General features: G+C 50.0%; 9 protein-coding genes across 9 annotated transcripts; 5 read left to right on the plus strand and 4 right to left on the minus strand.

Annotated features, from left to right (window-relative positions):
- Window positions 1–159: 159 nt before the first annotated feature.
- On the plus strand, window positions 160–4,303 carry CNF00890 (importin beta-4 subunit, putative). The gene is made up of 9 exons (XM_571503.2): window positions 160–238; window positions 294–365; window positions 418–507; window positions 562–695; window positions 760–1,332; window positions 1,380–2,733; window positions 2,781–2,866; window positions 3,048–3,121; window positions 3,172–4,303. The coding sequence occupies exons 1-9, from the start codon at window positions 233–235 to the stop codon at window positions 4,023–4,025; spliced, it is 3,243 nt and encodes a 1,080-aa protein (XP_571503.1). The 5' UTR covers window positions 160–232; the 3' UTR covers window positions 4,026–4,303.
- A 216-nt stretch (window positions 4,304–4,519) lies between these two features.
- Window positions 4,520–6,086, plus strand: CNF00900 (hypothetical protein). Its single transcript, XM_571250.2, has 6 exons — window positions 4,520–4,657; window positions 4,756–4,849; window positions 4,922–5,197; window positions 5,251–5,487; window positions 5,539–5,791; window positions 5,844–6,086. The coding sequence occupies exons 1-6, from the start codon at window positions 4,538–4,540 to the stop codon at window positions 6,013–6,015; spliced, it is 1,152 nt and encodes a 383-aa protein (XP_571250.2). The 5' UTR covers window positions 4,520–4,537; the 3' UTR covers window positions 6,016–6,086.
- Window positions 6,087–6,205: 119 nt separating this feature from the next.
- CNF00905 (hypothetical protein) lies at window positions 6,206–7,326 on the plus strand. The gene is made up of 4 exons (XM_024658558.1): window positions 6,206–6,607; window positions 6,684–6,699; window positions 6,759–6,788; window positions 6,858–7,326. The coding sequence occupies exons 1-4, from the start codon at window positions 6,218–6,220 to the stop codon at window positions 7,199–7,201; spliced, it is 780 nt and encodes a 259-aa protein (XP_024514486.1). The 5' UTR covers window positions 6,206–6,217; the 3' UTR covers window positions 7,202–7,326.
- CNF00910 (glycosyl transferase, putative) lies at window positions 7,317–10,170 on the minus strand. The gene is made up of 11 exons (XM_571251.2): window positions 10,088–10,170; window positions 9,944–10,031; window positions 9,801–9,876; window positions 9,612–9,710; window positions 9,417–9,543; window positions 9,330–9,370; window positions 8,830–9,270; window positions 8,677–8,773; window positions 8,445–8,600; window positions 8,251–8,340; window positions 7,317–8,186 (listed from the first exon to the last, which is right to left on the minus strand). The coding sequence occupies exons 1-11, from the start codon at window positions 10,125–10,127 to the stop codon at window positions 7,459–7,461; spliced, it is 1,983 nt and encodes a 660-aa protein (XP_571251.1). The 5' UTR covers window positions 10,128–10,170; the 3' UTR covers window positions 7,317–7,458.
- An 80-nt stretch (window positions 10,171–10,250) lies between these two features.
- Window positions 10,251–12,889, minus strand: CNF00920 (mannosyltransferase, putative). The gene is made up of 7 exons (XM_571671.2): window positions 12,644–12,889; window positions 12,458–12,564; window positions 12,239–12,393; window positions 12,006–12,165; window positions 11,166–11,920; window positions 10,620–11,108; window positions 10,251–10,556 (listed from the first exon to the last, which is right to left on the minus strand). Exons 1-7 carry the CDS (start codon window positions 12,805–12,807, stop codon window positions 10,311–10,313), a joined length of 2,076 nt encoding a protein of 691 aa, XP_571671.1. The 5' UTR covers window positions 12,808–12,889; the 3' UTR covers window positions 10,251–10,310.
- An 84-nt stretch (window positions 12,890–12,973) lies between these two features.
- CNF00930 (hypothetical protein) lies at window positions 12,974–13,801 on the plus strand. The gene is made up of 4 exons (XM_571252.2): window positions 12,974–13,191; window positions 13,249–13,271; window positions 13,329–13,530; window positions 13,626–13,801. Exons 1-4 carry the CDS (start codon window positions 12,989–12,991, stop codon window positions 13,687–13,689), a joined length of 492 nt encoding a protein of 163 aa, XP_571252.1. The 5' UTR covers window positions 12,974–12,988; the 3' UTR covers window positions 13,690–13,801.
- Window positions 13,802–14,724: 923 nt separating this feature from the next.
- CNF00940 (structural constituent of cytoskeleton, putative) lies at window positions 14,725–16,359 on the minus strand. Its single transcript, XM_571575.2, has 5 exons — window positions 16,222–16,359; window positions 16,082–16,167; window positions 15,633–16,018; window positions 15,455–15,582; window positions 14,725–15,404 (listed from the first exon to the last, which is right to left on the minus strand). The coding sequence occupies exons 1-5, from the start codon at window positions 16,292–16,294 to the stop codon at window positions 14,836–14,838; spliced, it is 1,242 nt and encodes a 413-aa protein (XP_571575.1). The 5' UTR covers window positions 16,295–16,359; the 3' UTR covers window positions 14,725–14,835.
- A 206-nt stretch (window positions 16,360–16,565) lies between these two features.
- On the plus strand, window positions 16,566–18,014 carry CNF00950 (transcription/repair factor TFIIH subunit Tfb3, putative). Its single transcript, XM_571505.2, has 5 exons — window positions 16,566–16,785; window positions 16,839–16,927; window positions 16,977–17,129; window positions 17,178–17,251; window positions 17,313–18,014. The coding sequence occupies exons 1-5, from the start codon at window positions 16,606–16,608 to the stop codon at window positions 17,933–17,935; spliced, it is 1,119 nt and encodes a 372-aa protein (XP_571505.1). The 5' UTR covers window positions 16,566–16,605; the 3' UTR covers window positions 17,936–18,014.
- A 200-nt stretch (window positions 18,015–18,214) lies between these two features.
- CNF00960 (hypothetical protein) lies at window positions 18,215–18,806 on the minus strand. Its single transcript, XM_024657341.1, has 3 exons — window positions 18,618–18,806; window positions 18,382–18,546; window positions 18,215–18,325 (listed from the first exon to the last, which is right to left on the minus strand). Exons 1-2 carry the CDS (start codon window positions 18,770–18,772, stop codon window positions 18,432–18,434), a joined length of 270 nt encoding a protein of 89 aa, XP_024513132.1. The 5' UTR covers window positions 18,773–18,806; the 3' UTR covers window positions 18,215–18,325; window positions 18,382–18,431.
- Window positions 18,807–18,819: the final 13 nt, after the last annotated feature.

Raw genomic sequence — 18,819 nt, forward strand, 5'->3', positions numbered from 1 at the left:
CGGTTGAAAAGTCCTATACCAAATTCATAATTTATTAGTATGGCGGCCGTACCGACCGACGTACGTACGATTTAGCTGGTTTGTTTATGTCCTTTTACCATCTTACGTAACAACGTCTTACGTGGCTATGAAATTTGCTGCACGGTTACTCGCTGCAACTTTTTTTTTTCGGCTGGCCACCACAAAATCTCTACAATTTTACATTTTCAGCTCCATCGTAGAGTTATAAAAGATGGATGTGAGTATGCCACGTACACCGCTACACATGGAGCCCATAGCTAACCAACAAATAGCCCAATTACATCTCCACCCTCAGGCAGCTCCTCGAGGCTTCCATCGCCCCGGACACCAGCCTTATCAAGGCTGTAAGTGACTTCAAGTGCCACTCGCCTAACGTCGCTAACAAACATCGAACAGGCTACTACCCAGCTTAATACCCAGTTCTACAAGGACCCTAACTGTATCCCCTCTTTGTATGAGGTCTCATGTACTAGCGAAAACCCCGCTGTGAGTGGCTCGTGGGAGCCAGGGGTTTGAGGACCAGCTGATGGGCTACCACAGATCCGACAACTTGCTGCTGTTGAGTTGCGAAAGAGAATATCAGCCGGAGATGGTAAAATGTGGAAGAAGAACCCTCAGCAATTGAGAGACCAGATTAAGGAGAGCTTGCTTCAGCGATTGACCAGTGAAACTTCGTATGTCTATTGTTTGGTCAACGTGCCACTGGGACCCTTTGCTGATTTGTTACTTCCCTCCTAGCTCCATTGTTCGACACGCCCAGGCTCAGGCGGTTGCTGCTATTGCCGATATCGAGCTCACTGTTACCCCTCCTCAATGGCCTACTCTTATGCCCGGTCTTTACCAAGCCGCGGGCTCTGCCGACAAGGCTCATCGAGAGACTGCCATTTACGTCCTTTTCTCAATCCTCGACACCGTCGCCGAATCTTTTGAGTCTCACCTCCAAAGCCTTTTCAAGGTCTTCTCTGTCTCTCTCGTCGACCCCGAGTCTGCCGAGGTCCGAGTGACCACCCTCCGAGCCCTCGCCAAGGTTGCCGAATACATCGAGCCCAGCGACAAGCACGACATCAAGGCCTTCCAGGACCTGATTGTCCCTATGCTCAAGGTTTTGGAGCAGGCTATCAAGGACGGTGACGATGAGGGTGTCAAACACGGTTACGACGCCTTTGAGACTTTCCTTATTCTCGAGGCTCCTCTTGTTAGCAAGCACGTTGCTGAACTCGTGCAGTTTTTCCTCGGTGCTGCCAGCAACAAGGAAGTTGAGGACGAAATGAGGTGTGGTGCCCTCAACGTTCTTTCTTGGGTTATCCGATAGTAAGTTGGGTTTTGTGCGTGGAATGCCTCGTCTAACAGTTTCACAGCAAGAAGAGCAAGGTCCAGGCTTTGGGTCTTGCCAAGCCCATCATTGAGGGTCTTTTGCCCATTGGTTGTGAGGACGACCCCGAGGATGTCGACGAAGACTCACCCTCTCGACTCGCTTTCCGAACCCTCGACAACCTCGCCCAGGTTCTTCCTCCCCAGCAGGTCTTCCCTGTTCTTACCCAACAACTTCAAGTCTACATGTCTTCCGGTGACGCTCGTATGCGAAAGTCGGCTCTTATGGCTTTCGGTGTCTCCGTCGAGGGTTGCAGCGAGTACATCCGACCTCACGTTGACCAGCTCTGGCCCGTGATCGAGGGCGGTCTCCAGGACGGTGAAGTCATTGTCCGAAAGGCTGCTTGTATCGCTCTTGGGTGTCTTTGCGAGTGGCTCGCTGAGGAATGCGCTACCCGACACTCCGTCATCGTCCCCATCCTCTTCAACCTCATCGTTGACCCCGCCACCCAGAAGAACGCGTGCACTTGTCTCGACTCTTACCTCGAAATCCTCGGTGACGACATCGTAAACTACCTCACCCTCCTCATGGAGCGACTTCTTGTCCTCCTTGAGAACGGTACCGTCGCCGTCAAGATCACTGTCACCGGTGCTATCGGTTCTGCTGCCCACGCCGCCAAAGAGAAGTTCATCCCTTACTTCGGTCAGACCATCCAGCGACTCGTTCCTTTCCTCGAGCTCAACGAGAACGACGAGCAGAACGACCTTCGAGGTGTCGCCACCGACACTATCGGTACTATCGCTGACGCCGTTGGTGCTGACGTCTTCCGTCCGTACTTCCAACCCCTCATGAAGGCCGCCTTCGAGGCCCTTACCATGGACAACTCTCGTCTCAGGGAATCTTCCTTCATCTTTTTCGGCATCATGGCCCAGGTCTTCACTGGCGAGTTCGCTCAGTACCTTCCCCAGTGTGTTCCTGCTCTTGTCGCAAGCTGCCAGCAGAGTGAAGTTTCCGAAGAGCTTGACGAGGAGGGCAACTCTAACCCCGCCCAACTTGCTGAGGCTTTCAGCATGGCCGCTGGTTCCAGCAAGAATGCTGGCGAGCTTCTTGACGATGAGGAGGACGACACTGACCTTGCCGCTTTGGACGACATGTTCTCCAAGGTGAACAGCGCTGTCGCCATCGAGAAAGAGGTCGCCGCCGACACCATTGGAGAGCTCTTTGCTGCTACCAAGTCTGCTTTCATGCCCTACGTTGAGGAGACCGTCAAGGTTCTCATTGACTTGCTCGATCACTACTACGAGGGTATCAGGAAGTCTGCTGTCGGTGCCTTGTTCCAGTACATCAAGACCATGTACGAGCTTTCCGAGGCTCCCGAATGGCAGCCCGGAGCCAAGATTGTGAGTAGACACTGTATCTTCTGTGTGCCTTGTTGATCCGTTCACAGGCCATCCCTCTCCATGAGCACGTCAAGAGCATTGTCAACTTGGTTCTTCCTCCTATTTTCGAGACCTGGAAGACTGAGGATGACCAGTAAGTTTGTGTTTCTACACTTGATTTTTTCTCCTTTTTTCGACGAATGAGGACAACTTTAACTCAGCTCACTCCGAGCCAATGTGCCATGAGGCTATCTATATAATTTATCTGATCCACTATCTTCTCTTTCAAACTCAAATTATTTGGCATAAGGATCGAGGCTAACGCTTTAACTCAGGTCTGTTGTCATCTTCATGTGCTCTGAGCTGGCCGACACTATGAACAAATGCGGTCCGGCTGTCATCGAGGGCTGTAAGTTTACTGCCCTGTAGCTATCGAAAGCAGCGACTGACGCTCTACAGACCTCGACGAGGTTGCCACTTTCGCCATTGAAATCCTCGAGAAGAAGTCTCTCTGTCAACAGGACCCCGATGGTGACGACGAGGGAGCTGCCGAGGCCGACTCCTCCGAATACGAGGCCGCTCTCGTATCCAACGCTGCCGACGTCTTCGGTGCCATGGCTACCGTCCTTGGTCCCGACTTCCAACAGGCTTTCGGCCAGGTCTTGCCCTTGATTGCCAAGTACACTGAGAGCAAGAGGACAAACACTGAGAGGTCTATGGCCATCGGCAGCTTGGGTGAGATCATCGTTGGTTTGAAGAGCGGTGTCACCCAATTCACCGAGCCTCTCTTTCAAGTCATCTCCCGAGGTATTGTCGACGAGGACCCCGACGTTCGATCCAACGCCGCCTTTGCCTCAGGTGTCCTCATCGAGAACTCTGACGCCGACCTCTCTTCCCACTACCCTGCTCTCCTCCATGCCCTCCACCCTCTCTTCACCCCTCCTGAGCACGCCCCTCCTGCTCTCTACAACGCTCGTGACAACGCTGCCGGTTCCGTTGCTCGTATGATCACCAAGAACGCCGCTGCTCTCCCTCTTGCCGATGTTGTTGCCGTTATCGTCTCTGTCCTTCCTCTCAGGTTTGACCCTCTCGAGAACCGTGCGGTCTACAAGGCTCTCTTCCAACTGTTCCGAACTCAGCCCGATCTCGTCATGGCTCATATTGACCATTTGCTCCAGGCCTTTGCCTATGTCCTTCTTGACCCTAGCCACGCCGATGACACTACAGATGAGACCAAGGCGGAGCTCAAGGCATTGGTTGAGCACTTGAAGAGCCAAGTGCCCGACAAGGTTGCTGCTGCTGGCTTTGCTTAAAGCGCGCCAAAGGTGTTGTTGTAGCGGCTTTAGAGCAAGTCTAAAAATGTAGATATATATAATCGAGGGCGGAAAGAAGAGAAGAAAGGAGGAAGGCATATTTTACGACATCATGAATAACCCCCCAAAACCATCCTGCCCAACCCAATCCCATCATAAACCGCATTCTTTCATCTTTTTTCTTCTTTTGTTAAACTGTTTGAAATATACCTCTAGTGGTCTACGCGATTCCCCCATCTTTGTTCATAGAGAGGATGCATGGGTCTGCTTTGTTTGGAATTTTCTGAGTTACTGTTGTGCAATATATTAATGTGCTCTTCACCTCGTTTAAACTCACTGCATCGACCACTGGAAACTGAGATGTAGCGAAAGAGGCTGAGAAGAACAAGAAAAACCACTTACGTAACACACGCGGTAGAGATGCGACGCGTGCGACATGACCGGGAAATTGTATATTCGTCCTTTTTCATCCCTTCGTTTCCCTACTGCTCACCAAACGACATACGATCACGATGCCTCCCCGCCGACAGTCTCAAGCATCTCAAACAAAGGGCAAGCAGCCCGCCCAAGAAACTCAAGATGACTCTGATGAAGAAACCCAGGGTGGCAGGTCAGGTCCTCTGACTGATGCGGTGAGTATCATTTGACGTGTCCGAAGCGTTGTAAAATGCGCGTTGTTACGATATATGGAGTAGAAATATTGGTGGACGGAAGCTGACGCTTGGAATAGGACATTGAATCTCGAGCGGGCATGTTGGTTAGATTAGCACTGTTCCAGGAGTATAAACGTATTCCCATAAGACGTACTGAAGTCGCCAAACAGAGTAAGATGCTGCGTTTTTGTGTTTTCGTATTTTGATGATAAGCCGTTGACAGATCTTCTTCACTTGCAACAGTCCTTCCTGATAATACACGAGCTTTCCCCCTAGTCTTTGCCCGCGCCCAAACCATTCTTCGTGATACTTTCGGTTGTGAGCTTTATGAGATCCGTGCGCGAGGCAAAGGAGAGAGTACGGAAGATCCATCTCAGACCCAAGCCATGACCCAGACCCAGAAGAAGGGTAAGGGAAAGGGAAGGCAGCCTAATAGGGGGTTGGATGCGATCGACGAAGAAGAGGAGGAAGAAGATGAAGAGGAGGAAGATGCGACTATTACGCAAAAGGTCAAGAGGGGTCAGTCTAGTCTTCCTTTTGTTCGGGCTGTTGAACGCTGATACATTCTGCAGAAACCGGAACCAAAGTATATATCCTTCAGAATATCTTGCCTGGTAAAATCATCGAGGCGATGGCAGAGCCTGCTCCCTTACCTCACGGTATTGAAGTTGAAGGCGACGATGACGACTCTGGTGCACTGTTACAATGGGATAAGGGGGATGGAGGGATTATCGGTCATGTTGGCTTGCTAGGTATCAGGACGTTGATCCTATCTCTCGTTCTTTGTCATAACCGAATAATCAATGATGGTACTTGACGTCTTTCGCAAAAAATCGCTAGCGCTAACATGAAACTCCCAGACCACCTGCACGCTCTTCTTAGACGTCTCAACCTTCACCGAGAAACCGTGCTCCCGTATGCGTCAAAAGACACTACCGACCCTCATCTCACTTTGGACAAGTATCTTGAACTTTTGGCGAAATATCAGTACCTCGAAAAGATCAAGAATCCGGGCCCTATGGGTCAAGCTGAAGGCGGCACCGTTGAATGGAAGTGGGGATCAAGAGAGGCGGAGTTTTCGTCCAAAGCGGCTGCCAAGTTTATGGAAGAGATGTACGTGGCTGCTAACCATTTAACCATTGAGAATGACTGACGCGCAATGCAGTATGCTTGGTAAGGAAGGCGAATCTGACAGCGAAGAAGAAGACGAGGATCAGCCGAGGAGGAGAGGACGTGGAGCACCGAGGGAGAGAGCGAGCAGACCACAGAAGAGGCAGAAGCTGCGTGACGACATTATCAAGGCGGCTGGCGGAGTACCCCTCAGTGGGAGGGATTAACCGCTGGCTATCATGTATACATACATTGTTGGATCTCGTTTGCGGGTTGCATGTATGTTCAGATCTTTTGGACTTCCGCATCTCCGTCGACGGTGGTTACGTAACATGATATTTCGGCTTCTTCGGGTGGTCCTTGCGTCTATTGATCTCGTTCCAAAAGCCCTATCTTTTATCTTTTTTTATCTCTTCTCCCCCGCCGACCATGAACCCCTCCTACTTTCTCCCGTCCGGCCCCTCACACTACAACTCCTCCTCGTCCTCCGCCTCCGTCTCAAACTCAAACAGCATCTCCCCAGAACCCCGTCACTCGGCCCATTACGGACAACGACAACACCCGCACCAACATCTACATCCACAGCAAAACTACAACCACCAACATGCTAGCATGTCCGAACACGGTCAAGAAGAGTACCCACCTGTACCTCTTCAAACGGGGCCTATGATCGCGCCGCATCAGGATTTGCATTCCTTCCTAGAATCATTCTGGACGAGACAGATGGACACCGTCGAAGGCGAAACACCAGATTGGAAGAGTTATAATCTGCCGTTGGCGAGGATCAAGAAGGTGATGAAGAGCGATGAAGAAGTCAAGGTTCGTTTTCAGTCCTTTGGCTTTCGTACTGCGATTTCGTCACCTGGATACGATGCTAATATTACTTTACGTATAGATGATTTCAGCAGAAGGTGAGTCGAGGCCACATAAGAATATCCGCCGCAGCTCACTCACTGACCACTCTTCCTAGCGCCTATAATGTTTTCCAAAGCCTGTGAAAGTAAGTATATCATATTTTCATACCTGTCTATACCACCCGCGCACTAACACACGTGTGCCCTCCCGTCAGTATTCATATCCGAACTCACCTGCCGCGCATGGCTAGTTGCCGAATCCCACAAACGCCGTACCCTCCAAAAATCAGATGTAGCTGCCGCCATCGCCTACTCTGACATGTTTGATTTTCTGATTGACATTGTGCCCCGGGACGATGGTGGTGTTGGGGGTGGAGGGAGTGGCGGTGGTGTCGGAGGAAGCGGCACGGTGACGGGCGCAGGAAGTGTGGTAGCTGATGAAGGGATGGAAAGGGATGAGGACGATCCGGAAGGTGATGAAGGGGAAGGGGAAGGAGAAGGATTTGATGGTCAGGAAGAGGAAGGTGATTTGTATAGCGAGTATGTACAGGGGGATTAGGTTAGACGTGGAATCTTTTTGATATTGGTTCTGTTCTGTTTGTTTATTTTTATTTTTGCTTTGTTTTGTTTCAGCTTTAGAATACATGTATCGTCTGGTTACATTTTTGGGTTAATATGCACCGGTATTCATCTAACAGTTGGACCAGATCCTTCAACAAGGCTTGATCCACGTTTCACAAGACCTCAAATATCCTTTCATCATTAACTAAAAAACCACAGAACCAACCTCAACCCTAAGCACCCAATTCCTCATCCTCAAGGCGCATGTACACTCATTCTATCCATTCCGGCTGTCACACCTTCCACCCCTTGACCTTGCTGCGTACCAGGAAGCGGCGGCGAGGCATATGCTCTACCATCGGGCACTGTCGCATATGCAGCTTGATACCCTTGGGCCTGCGCATGGGCGGGATAGTACGATCCTTGCTGAGACTGGGGCTGAGACTGGGGCTGAGACTGGGGCTGAGACTGGGGCTGGGAAGGGTGTTGAGAAGAGTGAGGGGCTTGCTGTCCGTGCTGCTGGTAATACTGATCCCACGCCTGTTGATCCCCAGCACCGAGACCTGCTACTCCAGGCTCAGTAACTTGTCTCGTTGGGGGACTGCTTGGTGGGAAAGAGGGCGCACCATGTGGTTGAGGTTGGACAGCGGTCTGGGCAGAAGGAATACGGTTGACTGAAGTCGTACTGCCGCCGTGGTGGTAAAACGGCTGGTTGGGAGGGGGTGAGGCTGCAGCAGGATCCTGCTGGACTTGGGCAGGGTAGGGCTGCTGCTGGGCGGTATATGACGCTTGGGATTGAGCAGCGGGAGATGGTGTTTGTTGAGCATATTGCTCCGGTTGAAGCTGGGGTTGAGCTTGCTGGGCATAGGGTGCTTGGGCATAAGGCTGCGGCTGTTGTTGCGGCTGCTGGGGGTATTGTTGGTAAGAATAAGAGTTTTGCTGTTGGAGCAGGGGCTGCGGCTGGGGGGGGACGTATCCGAAAGCTAAAGATGGGAGATGGGCGTTAACGACCTCTGCGAGGGCGGACGAGGATACTGCAAGACTTACGTTGCGCTTGTACAAGAGGCGGACCATTCCTCAACTCTTCATACTGACCCATTGCACGGATAAAGTTGGCATTCATATGCTCAAGCTCGGCTAAGCAATCCCCACCCGAAACCATCAGCGATCTGATCAACATTCAACTATCCATCAAGAGACGATTGGAGGCTCTACAGAGGATGAGAATTTCCAAAACTCACCCTTTTGATCGGAATACTTTTTGATCAAAGTATTAATCTGGCCTTGCAAGGCCACGCTCGCCTGGTACATCTCTTCAATCTCTGGATGGTCATCTAGCTTATCGCCGCGGGCGGGATCGATACCCTTGAGGGTCTGCAATAACTGATCGACGAGACCTATATTCGCGCCCCCTCAAGTTAGCAAGACCGAGCTCTATTGGCGGAAGGCGAGGGAGAGAAAAAAAGGACTTGCCGAGAGAAGCAAATACTCTAGCTTCTTCTTGCGCCTTTTCTTGCAATTCTTTCGGTGTAGGCTCTGGAAGTGCCTCAACATACGTCACAGGGAATATCTACATTTTCCATCAGCTCCACCCCTTTTTTCTAGGAAAGGTGAACGAGAACCCACACCAATCTTGCCGTTACAAGCTCCCCTCCACCACTCCTTGAACCCCCTATCCAACACCTTGATCACATCACCTCTCTCGAAATCGAGCTCACCAACTTCTTGACCTGTGAACGGGTAGATGGCGCGTACACGGGTGGCAGTGTTGAGATCTACCCTTGGAGGTTCCGGTTCAAGAGGTTGAGGCGAATATATCTTTTGTGGCTGAGGAGCGTAGCCTGTGACTTGCGGTGCAGCCTGGGATTGGGCTTGATCTTGAGCAAGAGGTTGGGCTTGGGATTGCGGGATAGAAGGAGAGGTATTGTTGTTTGCTGCCGAAGACGATGAAGCGCCGGCGGAACCAGAGGGTTGATAAGTGAATAAAGACCGACCGCCCTTGTCTTGCTTGGACAACTCTAGGACCCGCTGGAGCTCTTCCTCTTCTTGTCTGCGCCGAACTTCCTCCTATTTGCATCTTATCAACAAAATATCTCCGCTAGTATCACGGAGAACAGAAGACTTACTGCACTCTCCGGGGTTGGCTCGGGCTCATCAAAAACGTGGTCTATATACATCCATCAGCATAGTGTTCTCCTTCTAGATGCACCCACTCTTTGCTCTCAGTTGGTCATAGAGTTCCCCCATAAGGCCCAGATTGGGATCACCCGTCTCCTCGATCTGCTTTGCCCAGCTCTTGACAAATGACAAAGCCTTCTTCTTTACCGGAGTCGACGTAGCCTAAAAGCCCACAGCCCATCAGTCGACTGTTGTTATATATATAATAGTAAGCAAAGGTACAAACTCACCCGGTCATTGATGAGCCTGTCGAGCGCGCTGGTCCAGTTGCGAGAGGAGAGCTCGCCGAGGAGGTCTTTACCGCAGTTCTGAGCGAGTGAGTTGGCGAGCTATTGACGAAATGAGTGAAAGTCTAGGTCAGCCGCCGACTGTGCATAAATGGCTCCTCTTCTCCGCTATTCATGTCCTTCCAGACTCACTTCAAGAGCGTAGATTTGGACGTTTGGGTTCCGGTGGGACAGTCGCTTCTGTAATGCGGTGACGGCCTGTCGAGCCCTGCGTAATCCCATTGCATCAGTAATCCAATGGCCCCTCAGCCAATCCCACCGTACCAAAGACTTACCCGTTCTGGCCATCGCTAGAGACCTTGTCGCATACGTCCATGTTGAGAGCCCAGTCCTCTGAAGCGAGGTTCTCGTCTGTGGCTTTGACTGCGGGTGCGATGTGAGCGCGGAGCAGAAAATTGCGGTGAGCGGGATGCACGTACTGACGAGATCATCGTACGGGCTTGCTGCTGTTGAGAACATGGTGTAGATATGAGATGCAAGAGAAGGATGGAAAAGAACTGAAGACAATAATAACATGGCGATGCGTCACCACGGCTACCCGCGGGCGACAAGTCGGCAGAGTGGCGCAAGTCAAGGAATTCCGTCAGATTCATTCCATATGCATCCCAATCATGTACCATATCTCGTAAAAACTATAATACCCTAAGCACCATGCACAGCACCCTTCCGGTGCATCAAGCAATACTCTCCATACACTCGTCCGCTGTCCAAAAGATCCCACGGAAGGTAAATCAGCCTCGACCACCACTTGCTGCTCGCCCCGTCCAAGAACGGCGTGCAAAACTCCTTTTCCCATTCGGGCGATCTGGTCCAGTCCGGCTCGAGCTCGGTAGGCGTTTGCGACACCAGTGAGAGGGAGACCATGTATGTACATTCGCTCGGATCAACCTTTTAGTGTCACATACTCAGCATGCAGCAATTTGTTTTAAAATCAATAAGCGGCGGACTTACAAAAGTACCAGGCTCAAGCGAAGCCTTGTTCTCGCCATTAAACCTCCCAGGCCTGATAACCCTCGTCTCGCTCCTCGGCCACCTACCCTTCCTCTCACTCTCCTCCCATTTCCTGGGCATCATTCCGTCAAACTCGGTCTTTACAAAGTTCACTTGCACACCTTCAGGGATGAGGTAACTACCAGGGAATCTGTACCATTCCGCACCGTAACAAATACTGATAGGCTCGTCGAGATCTTGCAACGGGGAAAGGTCCCACTGGATCTCGCTCTCCTCTTTACCATAAGGTTGGTAGTCTTCGGCGACAGGGATAGGTTCGTATCCCAAATTGGAAAGGATACCAGGGAGAGTGGAGTACTGGAAATGGTGAACAATATCAAATGGGGCGTGGTAAAAGTAGTAAGTGGCCGCGATGCGGCCTACAGAGAGCAGGCAGGGAAGGAGGACAGCAAGAAGGGTAAAGTTGGAGAAGATGGAAGAGCGGCTCGCCTATTGATAAAAGAGTCTTAGTAAATTTTCCACAAGAGTTTTAAATTGTAGACTCACGTTGTAAGGCGACCTGGTGAAATGAACATACACCTTCTCCATCCATCCCCTAATGAGGTAAATCGTCACAGCAGCGTTAAAGCACAGAAGCGGGTAAGCCGGGAAAAAGAACCTTTCCTCCTTGTGCGCCTGCGCCGTCAAAATCGCAAACCACACATAGAACGGCGCAAGTCTCGTGGCCAACAAGACATACGGACTCGTCTCGCCTTCTCTGGGCGCCATCTGCGTCCTACCCAATCGGCGGAAATCGTACTTGTACGTCACAGCCAAAGCGGGCAACGAAAGCAAAGCGAGGGGCACGAAAAAGTTGAAATTGAGAAACAAGTTGGCGAAGTAGAAGGTGGGTGGAGAAGTCCCGTACAGTTCAGGACCGTTACCCGAGAAAAGGTTGTAAGTAATGATGTTAAGCGTAGGGAACGTCAGGCGACCGTATACCCATGAATCGATCAAGTATACGGGGACGATAATAGACGCGCTCATCGTCACTGCCTTCCACATCGTATCCCACCTCTTGGACCTCCATATATGCTTTAGCTCAGTAGGCACAATCTCTCCGCCACCGAGGAACAATTGTTCAAAGACGAAGGGGATACCAAGCGCAGCGCTGAATGGCCAGCCGACAATGGCACCGAGCGCGTAGAAGAATGTTGCGCGGTAGGTACGGATCGTACCCTGAGGAGTGCTGGTAGCCGGCTGGAACCAGTAGGAAGATGCGAGCATGGTGGTGTACATAGTGAACGATGACGGGAGGAAGGCTGGTAATTTTGGGAAACAAAAATGTCGAGATCAGAATTTGACAATGTTAGAAAACCGGCAGATATGAAAGTGAAAACCACGAACCGACACTGGCGGACCACATGCCCGCACTGAGGATCATGGCGAAAAGCAAGTATCGACCTACCCGCTCATTTACAGTCTCCACCACAGTTCTGAAAAACTTGGCTTCGCAGAACGAGCAAATGGTACCGAGACAGATCCTGAGAGCAAAGAAAGCTGGGCGCTAGTAAATTCATATCATAGTCAGCCAGGTTGTTCAGAACATGATGGGAAAAGGGCATAGGAAATTGATTTACCTTGCCGAGACCGAGGAGCTTGGGACCGAGATGGGCAAGAGGCCAATGAAGAAGGATATACGCCCAGCTTCTCACAGCGAATTGAGGAGAAAGCTCCCATGTCTGGAAACCGTGATTATATTGAAAGTAGTGCAAGGGTTCGAAAAAGTTGAACACTAGATTTTTTTGTTAAACGCTCTCTATATCCCTAGCACCTTGGTAAGGGGAAAAAATACTCACCCTCATCACAATCCGAGATGATACTGTACATAGCTGCCGCTGTCCTGACGAGCAGCAACAATCGCAAAGCCAGGGATAACGAGGGGATAAATGGGCCCTGTTGATTCCTTTTTTTCGCGTGGAGAGAACAGGAATCACATCAATCTATAGATCTCTGTGCACAGCAGCAAAGAAAGCTGAACACACCTTTTGAGCTGGTCTTGCAACAAACCCTGGTGTCGCCTCTTCCAACCGACTGGGGCAAGACTACCAAACTCATCCTTCTTTGGCTCCTCCTTTTTCTGTTCGACAGCGTTCGGGCCAGCTGTAGGCCTACGGAAGCGTATAGTCTCCGTCCCTGGGAGAGCCATTTTATGTACAGTGAGACAGTGAGTTGAACAAAGAAAATGAAGAGATGAGATGGGGAATGAGATGTGAAAGAAACAAGTATGCGTCACCGGAATACATTGGCTAATCGAAAATAGACCAAATCAAAACGTCTCGGTTACGATCCGTCAATTTCCATATCCTCTTTCCATAAAACTCACCGCAATGCCCATTCCATTTTTCGGGAAGCAGCAACAGGATGGCCAGCAGTCTGCCCAAGAGCGACAGCAGCAGCAGCAGCCCATGGAAACACCCACACACCACGTACCCCAGGTCGATCGCTTCGAAAATACCCTGAAAGACGAGCTCAAACTCCAAGAGCTCCAGTACCCTACTGCAGACGATGTCCCAGGATGTATGCGATTACTGTATGTAATCTTCCTTTTATCTGACCTGTATATCTTGCTAACAGACGAGATGAACAGAGACGAATTCCTCATGTGCTACGGTTCGTCTCAATCTCAAGCTCCCCTACTCATCTCCGACTAACTTTCCTTTTGCATAGCTCTCGTACCCCAACTCCGCAACATTTACCGCCACGGCGAATTACACAACTGCTCATGGAAATTCCAAGATTTCAAATACTGCATGTCCCTCAAATCTGAAGATCCGGAAGGTAAACGGGAGCTGTGGGTGAAGCGACGTGCGGAATGGTGGGCGAGAAGACGAGTTGGAGTTAGTAGTGAGGATGTTTGGGATGTCAGGACGTGAGTTGCTTTTCTGCCATCCCCTTTTTTTACAATATTATGCTACATTCATTTGCCAGTGGTCAGACTGACTTTGGATATTTTTGCCATAATAGGGAGAAGCTGGAAAACTTCCCGCCATTGGGAGAAGAAGTCACTAGCGAGACTAGTACGACATAAAAAAGAAAAGTCTTGTAAAACCACCTCAAACCACTATCATCCAGAACCATTATAGACAAAGCGGTCACCATGTATTCATATTCTCCCCTTCTGCTTCTATCAAGATTCAGTCAAGTAGGGGGAAAATGTAAACTTTTTAATCGGCTTTTTCAACTGGACTTGTTAAAGGTGTCTCTCCGGGCTTTACGTTCCCTTCCTTCGCTTTTCGCACTTTCCCACCTCCCGCACTGGTATCAGCCTTCACTTTCCCAAACTTGCCATGTTGCTCATTAAACTGCGCCGCTTTCGCCTGCTTCTTCTCCGCCATCTTCTCTTTCTTTGACTTATGCTGGTTTGTTCCCTGCATATCATTTGGGGAAGAGGAGGAAGGCTGTCAGCGTTGAACCGAAGCGGAAGAGTGAGAGGATTTGAGGCAGAGAAACTGGAAAGACGAAAAGGAACTGACTTTATCTCTGCCCATGATCTTCAAAATGTCTAGGTCAACAACTTGTGTGCTTGAGGGTGTGTGTACGCCTATCCCTTTCAATACTCAACAGCTCACTTTTTGTTCGAATTGGGCCAACCTATAATATATTCCACTCGTTTATGGCCTTTCAAGTTGGTAACACTCGTCGTCGACCATTGTCCTACTATTCTGACTAGTTGATCAGAGCAACAAGATCAAGATCAAAGGAGATCCGGCTCCATCTCAACCATCACCATCCTCTTCTTTCTCCTTCCAATACATTTGACAGAGGAGGGACATTTTGGCAGTACTGTACAAAGGATGATCCCCACTATCGTGACTCATCACCCATAGACCAGAAATATGCTTGTCAAAAGTTCGGTCACGTACTTTACTTGGATAATGTTTATGAAGGGTGCAGACGATAATTTTTTTCCTGTTGATTCAAAGACGTGCTTGGGGTATTGTATTAAAGGAACAAGCACATGAGTCGAATCAGAACTGCTAGCTTTCGCATTTCTGACAACTTGAAGTCACGCATCATAGTATGATTCAAGCACCAACTCGGACTGTGTTGCACCACAACTTATAGAAGAATTCCCCAAGACATATCGACAGCCATTTAACCTTTCATTCCTTGTATCAACTTGCATCTACAACCTTTTACTTCCTTTCAATGTCGGATACAGTCTGCTCTCGCTCTACACCGACAACCCGGCCATCCTGCCCGCCAAACCAGACTTGGCAGCTGTAACGGGCCAAACGACCAACCTCCCATCCTTACCCGCCGTACCAACCTTGGTAACCTCTCCGCCCTGTCCCCACTCATAAGGCTCAACCCAAGTGATCGTGTTCTGGTGCACAGTCGTCAACAACCCATCAGCGCCTACAGGCGTCAAACCCGCACTGGTCGGAGTTGCGCCGGGAGCGGGGACGCCTCGCTGACCCCTAGAGTCGGCAGCCTTAAACATGTTGAAAGCTTCGTTGTTGCCCAGCCTACCGACCCCGCCGGAACGAGAGCCGGTAGCGGTCGGGGTTAGTGGACGAGAACCTCCGGACGAAGGATCATCAAGAGAGTGGGAAAGAACCCAGCCGGATTCGGAGCCGGTGAAGACGATAGGTTGGCAATCGTGTCCCGCGGCAATGAGGGCGGATTCAGAGGTGAATGTCAGGTCGACGAAAGGAAGTGAAGGGAGACGGAGGGCAAAGTGAGCAGCGGGAGGAGCACCTGGGCCGGAAGGATAGACGATTGAGAGGGAAGAGTCGTGGGCTGAGAGGATATTAGAATCATTTACTTTTATTTTGGCAAGATTAACTTACAAACATAGGCGAGGATATTACCGGAAGGCGAAAACGCAACGCTGTGAACCCAACCGCCATCGGGAGAAATAAACTCGCCACAGATGGTGCCAAACGGCAACCTCTCACCCCAAACTGTAGGCTCGGGCCTGTCATACGTGAGCATTCGGTTGCATAGCATGAACGAAATCTCACTCACTTCGAGTCAACACCCTTGATATAAGCGGAAAAAACGTATGCCTTGGCCTCGGCAGTGCCCGCGGCCAACAAGACATTGTTGGGGTGCCAATCAATCGATAAGACAGTCGACCTCAAAGGCTTCTTGACATGCTTTGATACCCACCAATTGTTCTCCTCATCAAAGTAACAGACCGCAATTGTTCTCGCACCGCTTCCGACAGCAAACTTGTCTTCGTTGGGACTCCACTTAACACACGTCGCCGCGCGGTTGATTCGCAGCAAGACAAGGGCGGGTTTCCATCCAGACTCAGTAGGAGTCCAGACGTAGGCGTTACGGTCTTGGGAGCAGGTGACGATACGGTTCGAGTTGGGAGCCCATGAGATGGCAGTGATGAGCTTGTCGTGCTGAGGTGTGCGCGTCCACGTGTCAACACAATGATTATTACGAGGTACGATAGAAAAACATACCTCAGCAAGGGTATCCTTGTGAATCCATTCCGCACCTTGTCGCTGGTAAATATGGACTTCGTTGTTGTTGGGTGAGACGGCAACGTCTGTTATAAGGGCGTGTGAGCTGTGCACAAGGGGTATCAATAAGAGAAACATACGAGTCCTGTCTGGACTGAAAGCTACGCCGGTTAGAGGGCCGAAGGAGAGCTGGAATACTTCTGGTGCAGACATTGTTGGTAAGAGGGAGGACTAGCAGTCTACTCTCTCGTATATATAGCAGATGCGTGAATACAGATGGAGAAGAAATGTACAACATGCACCAAGAGCTTCATCGATGACGACAATAGGCATTGAATTAGGCTTGAGTAAGTCCACAGTTGGCAGCGTGCCTTATGACTTCACCGACTGGCTGACCAAAAGAGGCATGCATGGTGTCCCGATCCACCCGGCTTCATAATTCGGCCTTATGCGAGCTCTTCTGGTCTGTAGATGGATAGAGAAGACAAGACATCGGAGCCCTGTGACTCTGACTACACTCCATCATGTCCCGAATACCTCCAAAGAAGCTCGCTCCATCGTCCTCTACCATTCGTAGACCAGCCCAACCCACTCATAGAGCACCCCAACTCAAACAGACCGGTCCTCGCGGGAAAGGTCATGAAGAGGGATATCTCTACGTTGCTGGAGTCAAGGATCCTAGCAAGCGCGTTACAGAGTATCGCGTAAGTGTTGATACTTGTAAATGCTAAGCTATGAGCTGATATGATTCGGACAGACGGAACAAGATGTATGCCCTATCTGTCATACTGATCGACAATTCAACAAGAATCTGCGGTTACTCGTTTCTCCCTGTTATCATAAGATGTATGTCCTCTTTGAGCCTAATCTCTGCCCAGTGTTGATAGAATTAAAGGTGCGAATCGTGTATCGATCGTCTTTTCACTCTTGGCCCTGAACCGTGTCCTCAATGCGGCCGTATCCTTCGTAAAGTAAACTTTGCGCATCAGACGTTTGAAGATCTCAAAGTGGAAAAGGAAGTATCAGTTCGACGACGAATGGCTGATATGTGAGTCACGCAATGACCTATTGTCCGTTAGTTAACATCAGTGGATAGATTCAACAAGCGGAGAGATGATTTCGAAAGTGATCGACAGTATGACGATTACCTCGAACTAGTCGAAGACCTCAGTAAGCTCTTTTTTCCACTCTCTCTGACCAAGCACGTGAACGTTCATACAACACTCTCAAGCATTTAATCTTCTCAACGAAATTTCCATTCCTGAAACTGAAGCTCGTATCGCTGAATGGCAACGCCAAAACGAATCCATCATCCAAGCCAACAAACACAAGACCGAGGAGGAATCCATGTCTCAATCCAAGCGGGAAGAGATTGAGCGTCGGGCAAGAGAAGAGAGGATGAGGATGATTGAAGAGGCCGAGCGGGTTGAGAGAATGGAGGATGAGAGGATAAAGACCGAGGTGACGCAGGCATTGGCAAAGGGAGAAACGAAACGGGCGAGGGAAATAGAAATTGAAGCTAGAGAGGCAAAACGATTACGCGCCGAAGCGCTCTTCAAATTCGTACCCCCGTCACTCTTGTCAGCCCAACCTCAAGGAGACGTTTCTCATTCTCCATTATCACCGTCATACAATGGCCCGTTCATCCCTATACCGTATTCGAACCCTGATACCGCCTCTTGGGCCGGATGGTATGAGGCCAAGGGAGAGTATGTGGATAGACGGTCGGGTGTGATGTTCGTCAGGGAAGATAGGGAGGGGAAAGTTAGAGGAGGAGGGTATGACCTGCAGTTGTTCTGGGAAATGGAAGTAAGAAGCGCAGTCGAAGCACTGGGCGTTGAGCCGTTGGTGTAAAGTGTATCCATGATCATTTAGTTGTATATTATAGCAAGTAACATCTTACATATTCCATGATTCACAATGCATGGCTCTATTTCGGATTTTCCATGGGATCATGGCCATATAGGAATGTCTGCTGTCAAACCGTCAAAACAGCAGACTGATACGTAGTTTAAGCGGGTAACAAGGGAGTGGAGACAAATGAGTTGAATGAGCAGCTAACGACGTGTAGCGATGGAAGCATTTGAAGTGGACGAAATGGGGAGCTTGACATACAATAGCCACAGCAAGGGGAAATGAATGATCCTATAGGAAGGATGCATGCAATGGCCATTTTCACAGCAGGGACCCAATCATGTTAAACATATATAATACATGGTGCTCAATGCAAAATCGTACAACAACCTGTTCTGTAGAGAATCAGTTTTGAAAACCCGACAATCAAATCCTTAGTTACTTGCCTCGGATGCATATTAGTCTGTTGATAAGACTGTCGATTACGCAGACTTGCCTAAGATGATCTTTCGGGTGACGGGGCAGTGGACGTAGACTGTTGGTCCGCATCGGTAGCTGCATCCATAAGACCCTTTAACTCTTTATCAAGCAGCCTAGACACGGCCATAAACCTGCATCCGATTCAGGCGCCGATCAGCGACAAATTCAGTCCTTCGGATAGTAGTACGATAAGAACACGTACTGGGAACCACAGTGTACACCGATCTTGGCAGTAGCATCGAGCTGGTGGGTCATCATATCGAGGAGACCTTCTGTCTCTGCGAGGTTTGCGTGGAGACTGCGTATACGGGATGCTAGGGCTGAATAGTGTCTCTGCTTTACGGTAGAAGAAGACATGCTTTAAGGTTATGTGTGGTTATGGTAAAAGCATTCGCTCGCTGGAT

The sequence above is a fragment of the Cryptococcus neoformans genome (assembly GCF_000091045.1).
Source record: "Cryptococcus neoformans var. neoformans JEC21 chromosome 6 sequence".
Lineage (NCBI taxonomy): Eukaryota > Fungi > Basidiomycota > Tremellomycetes > Tremellales > Cryptococcaceae > Cryptococcus > Cryptococcus deneoformans.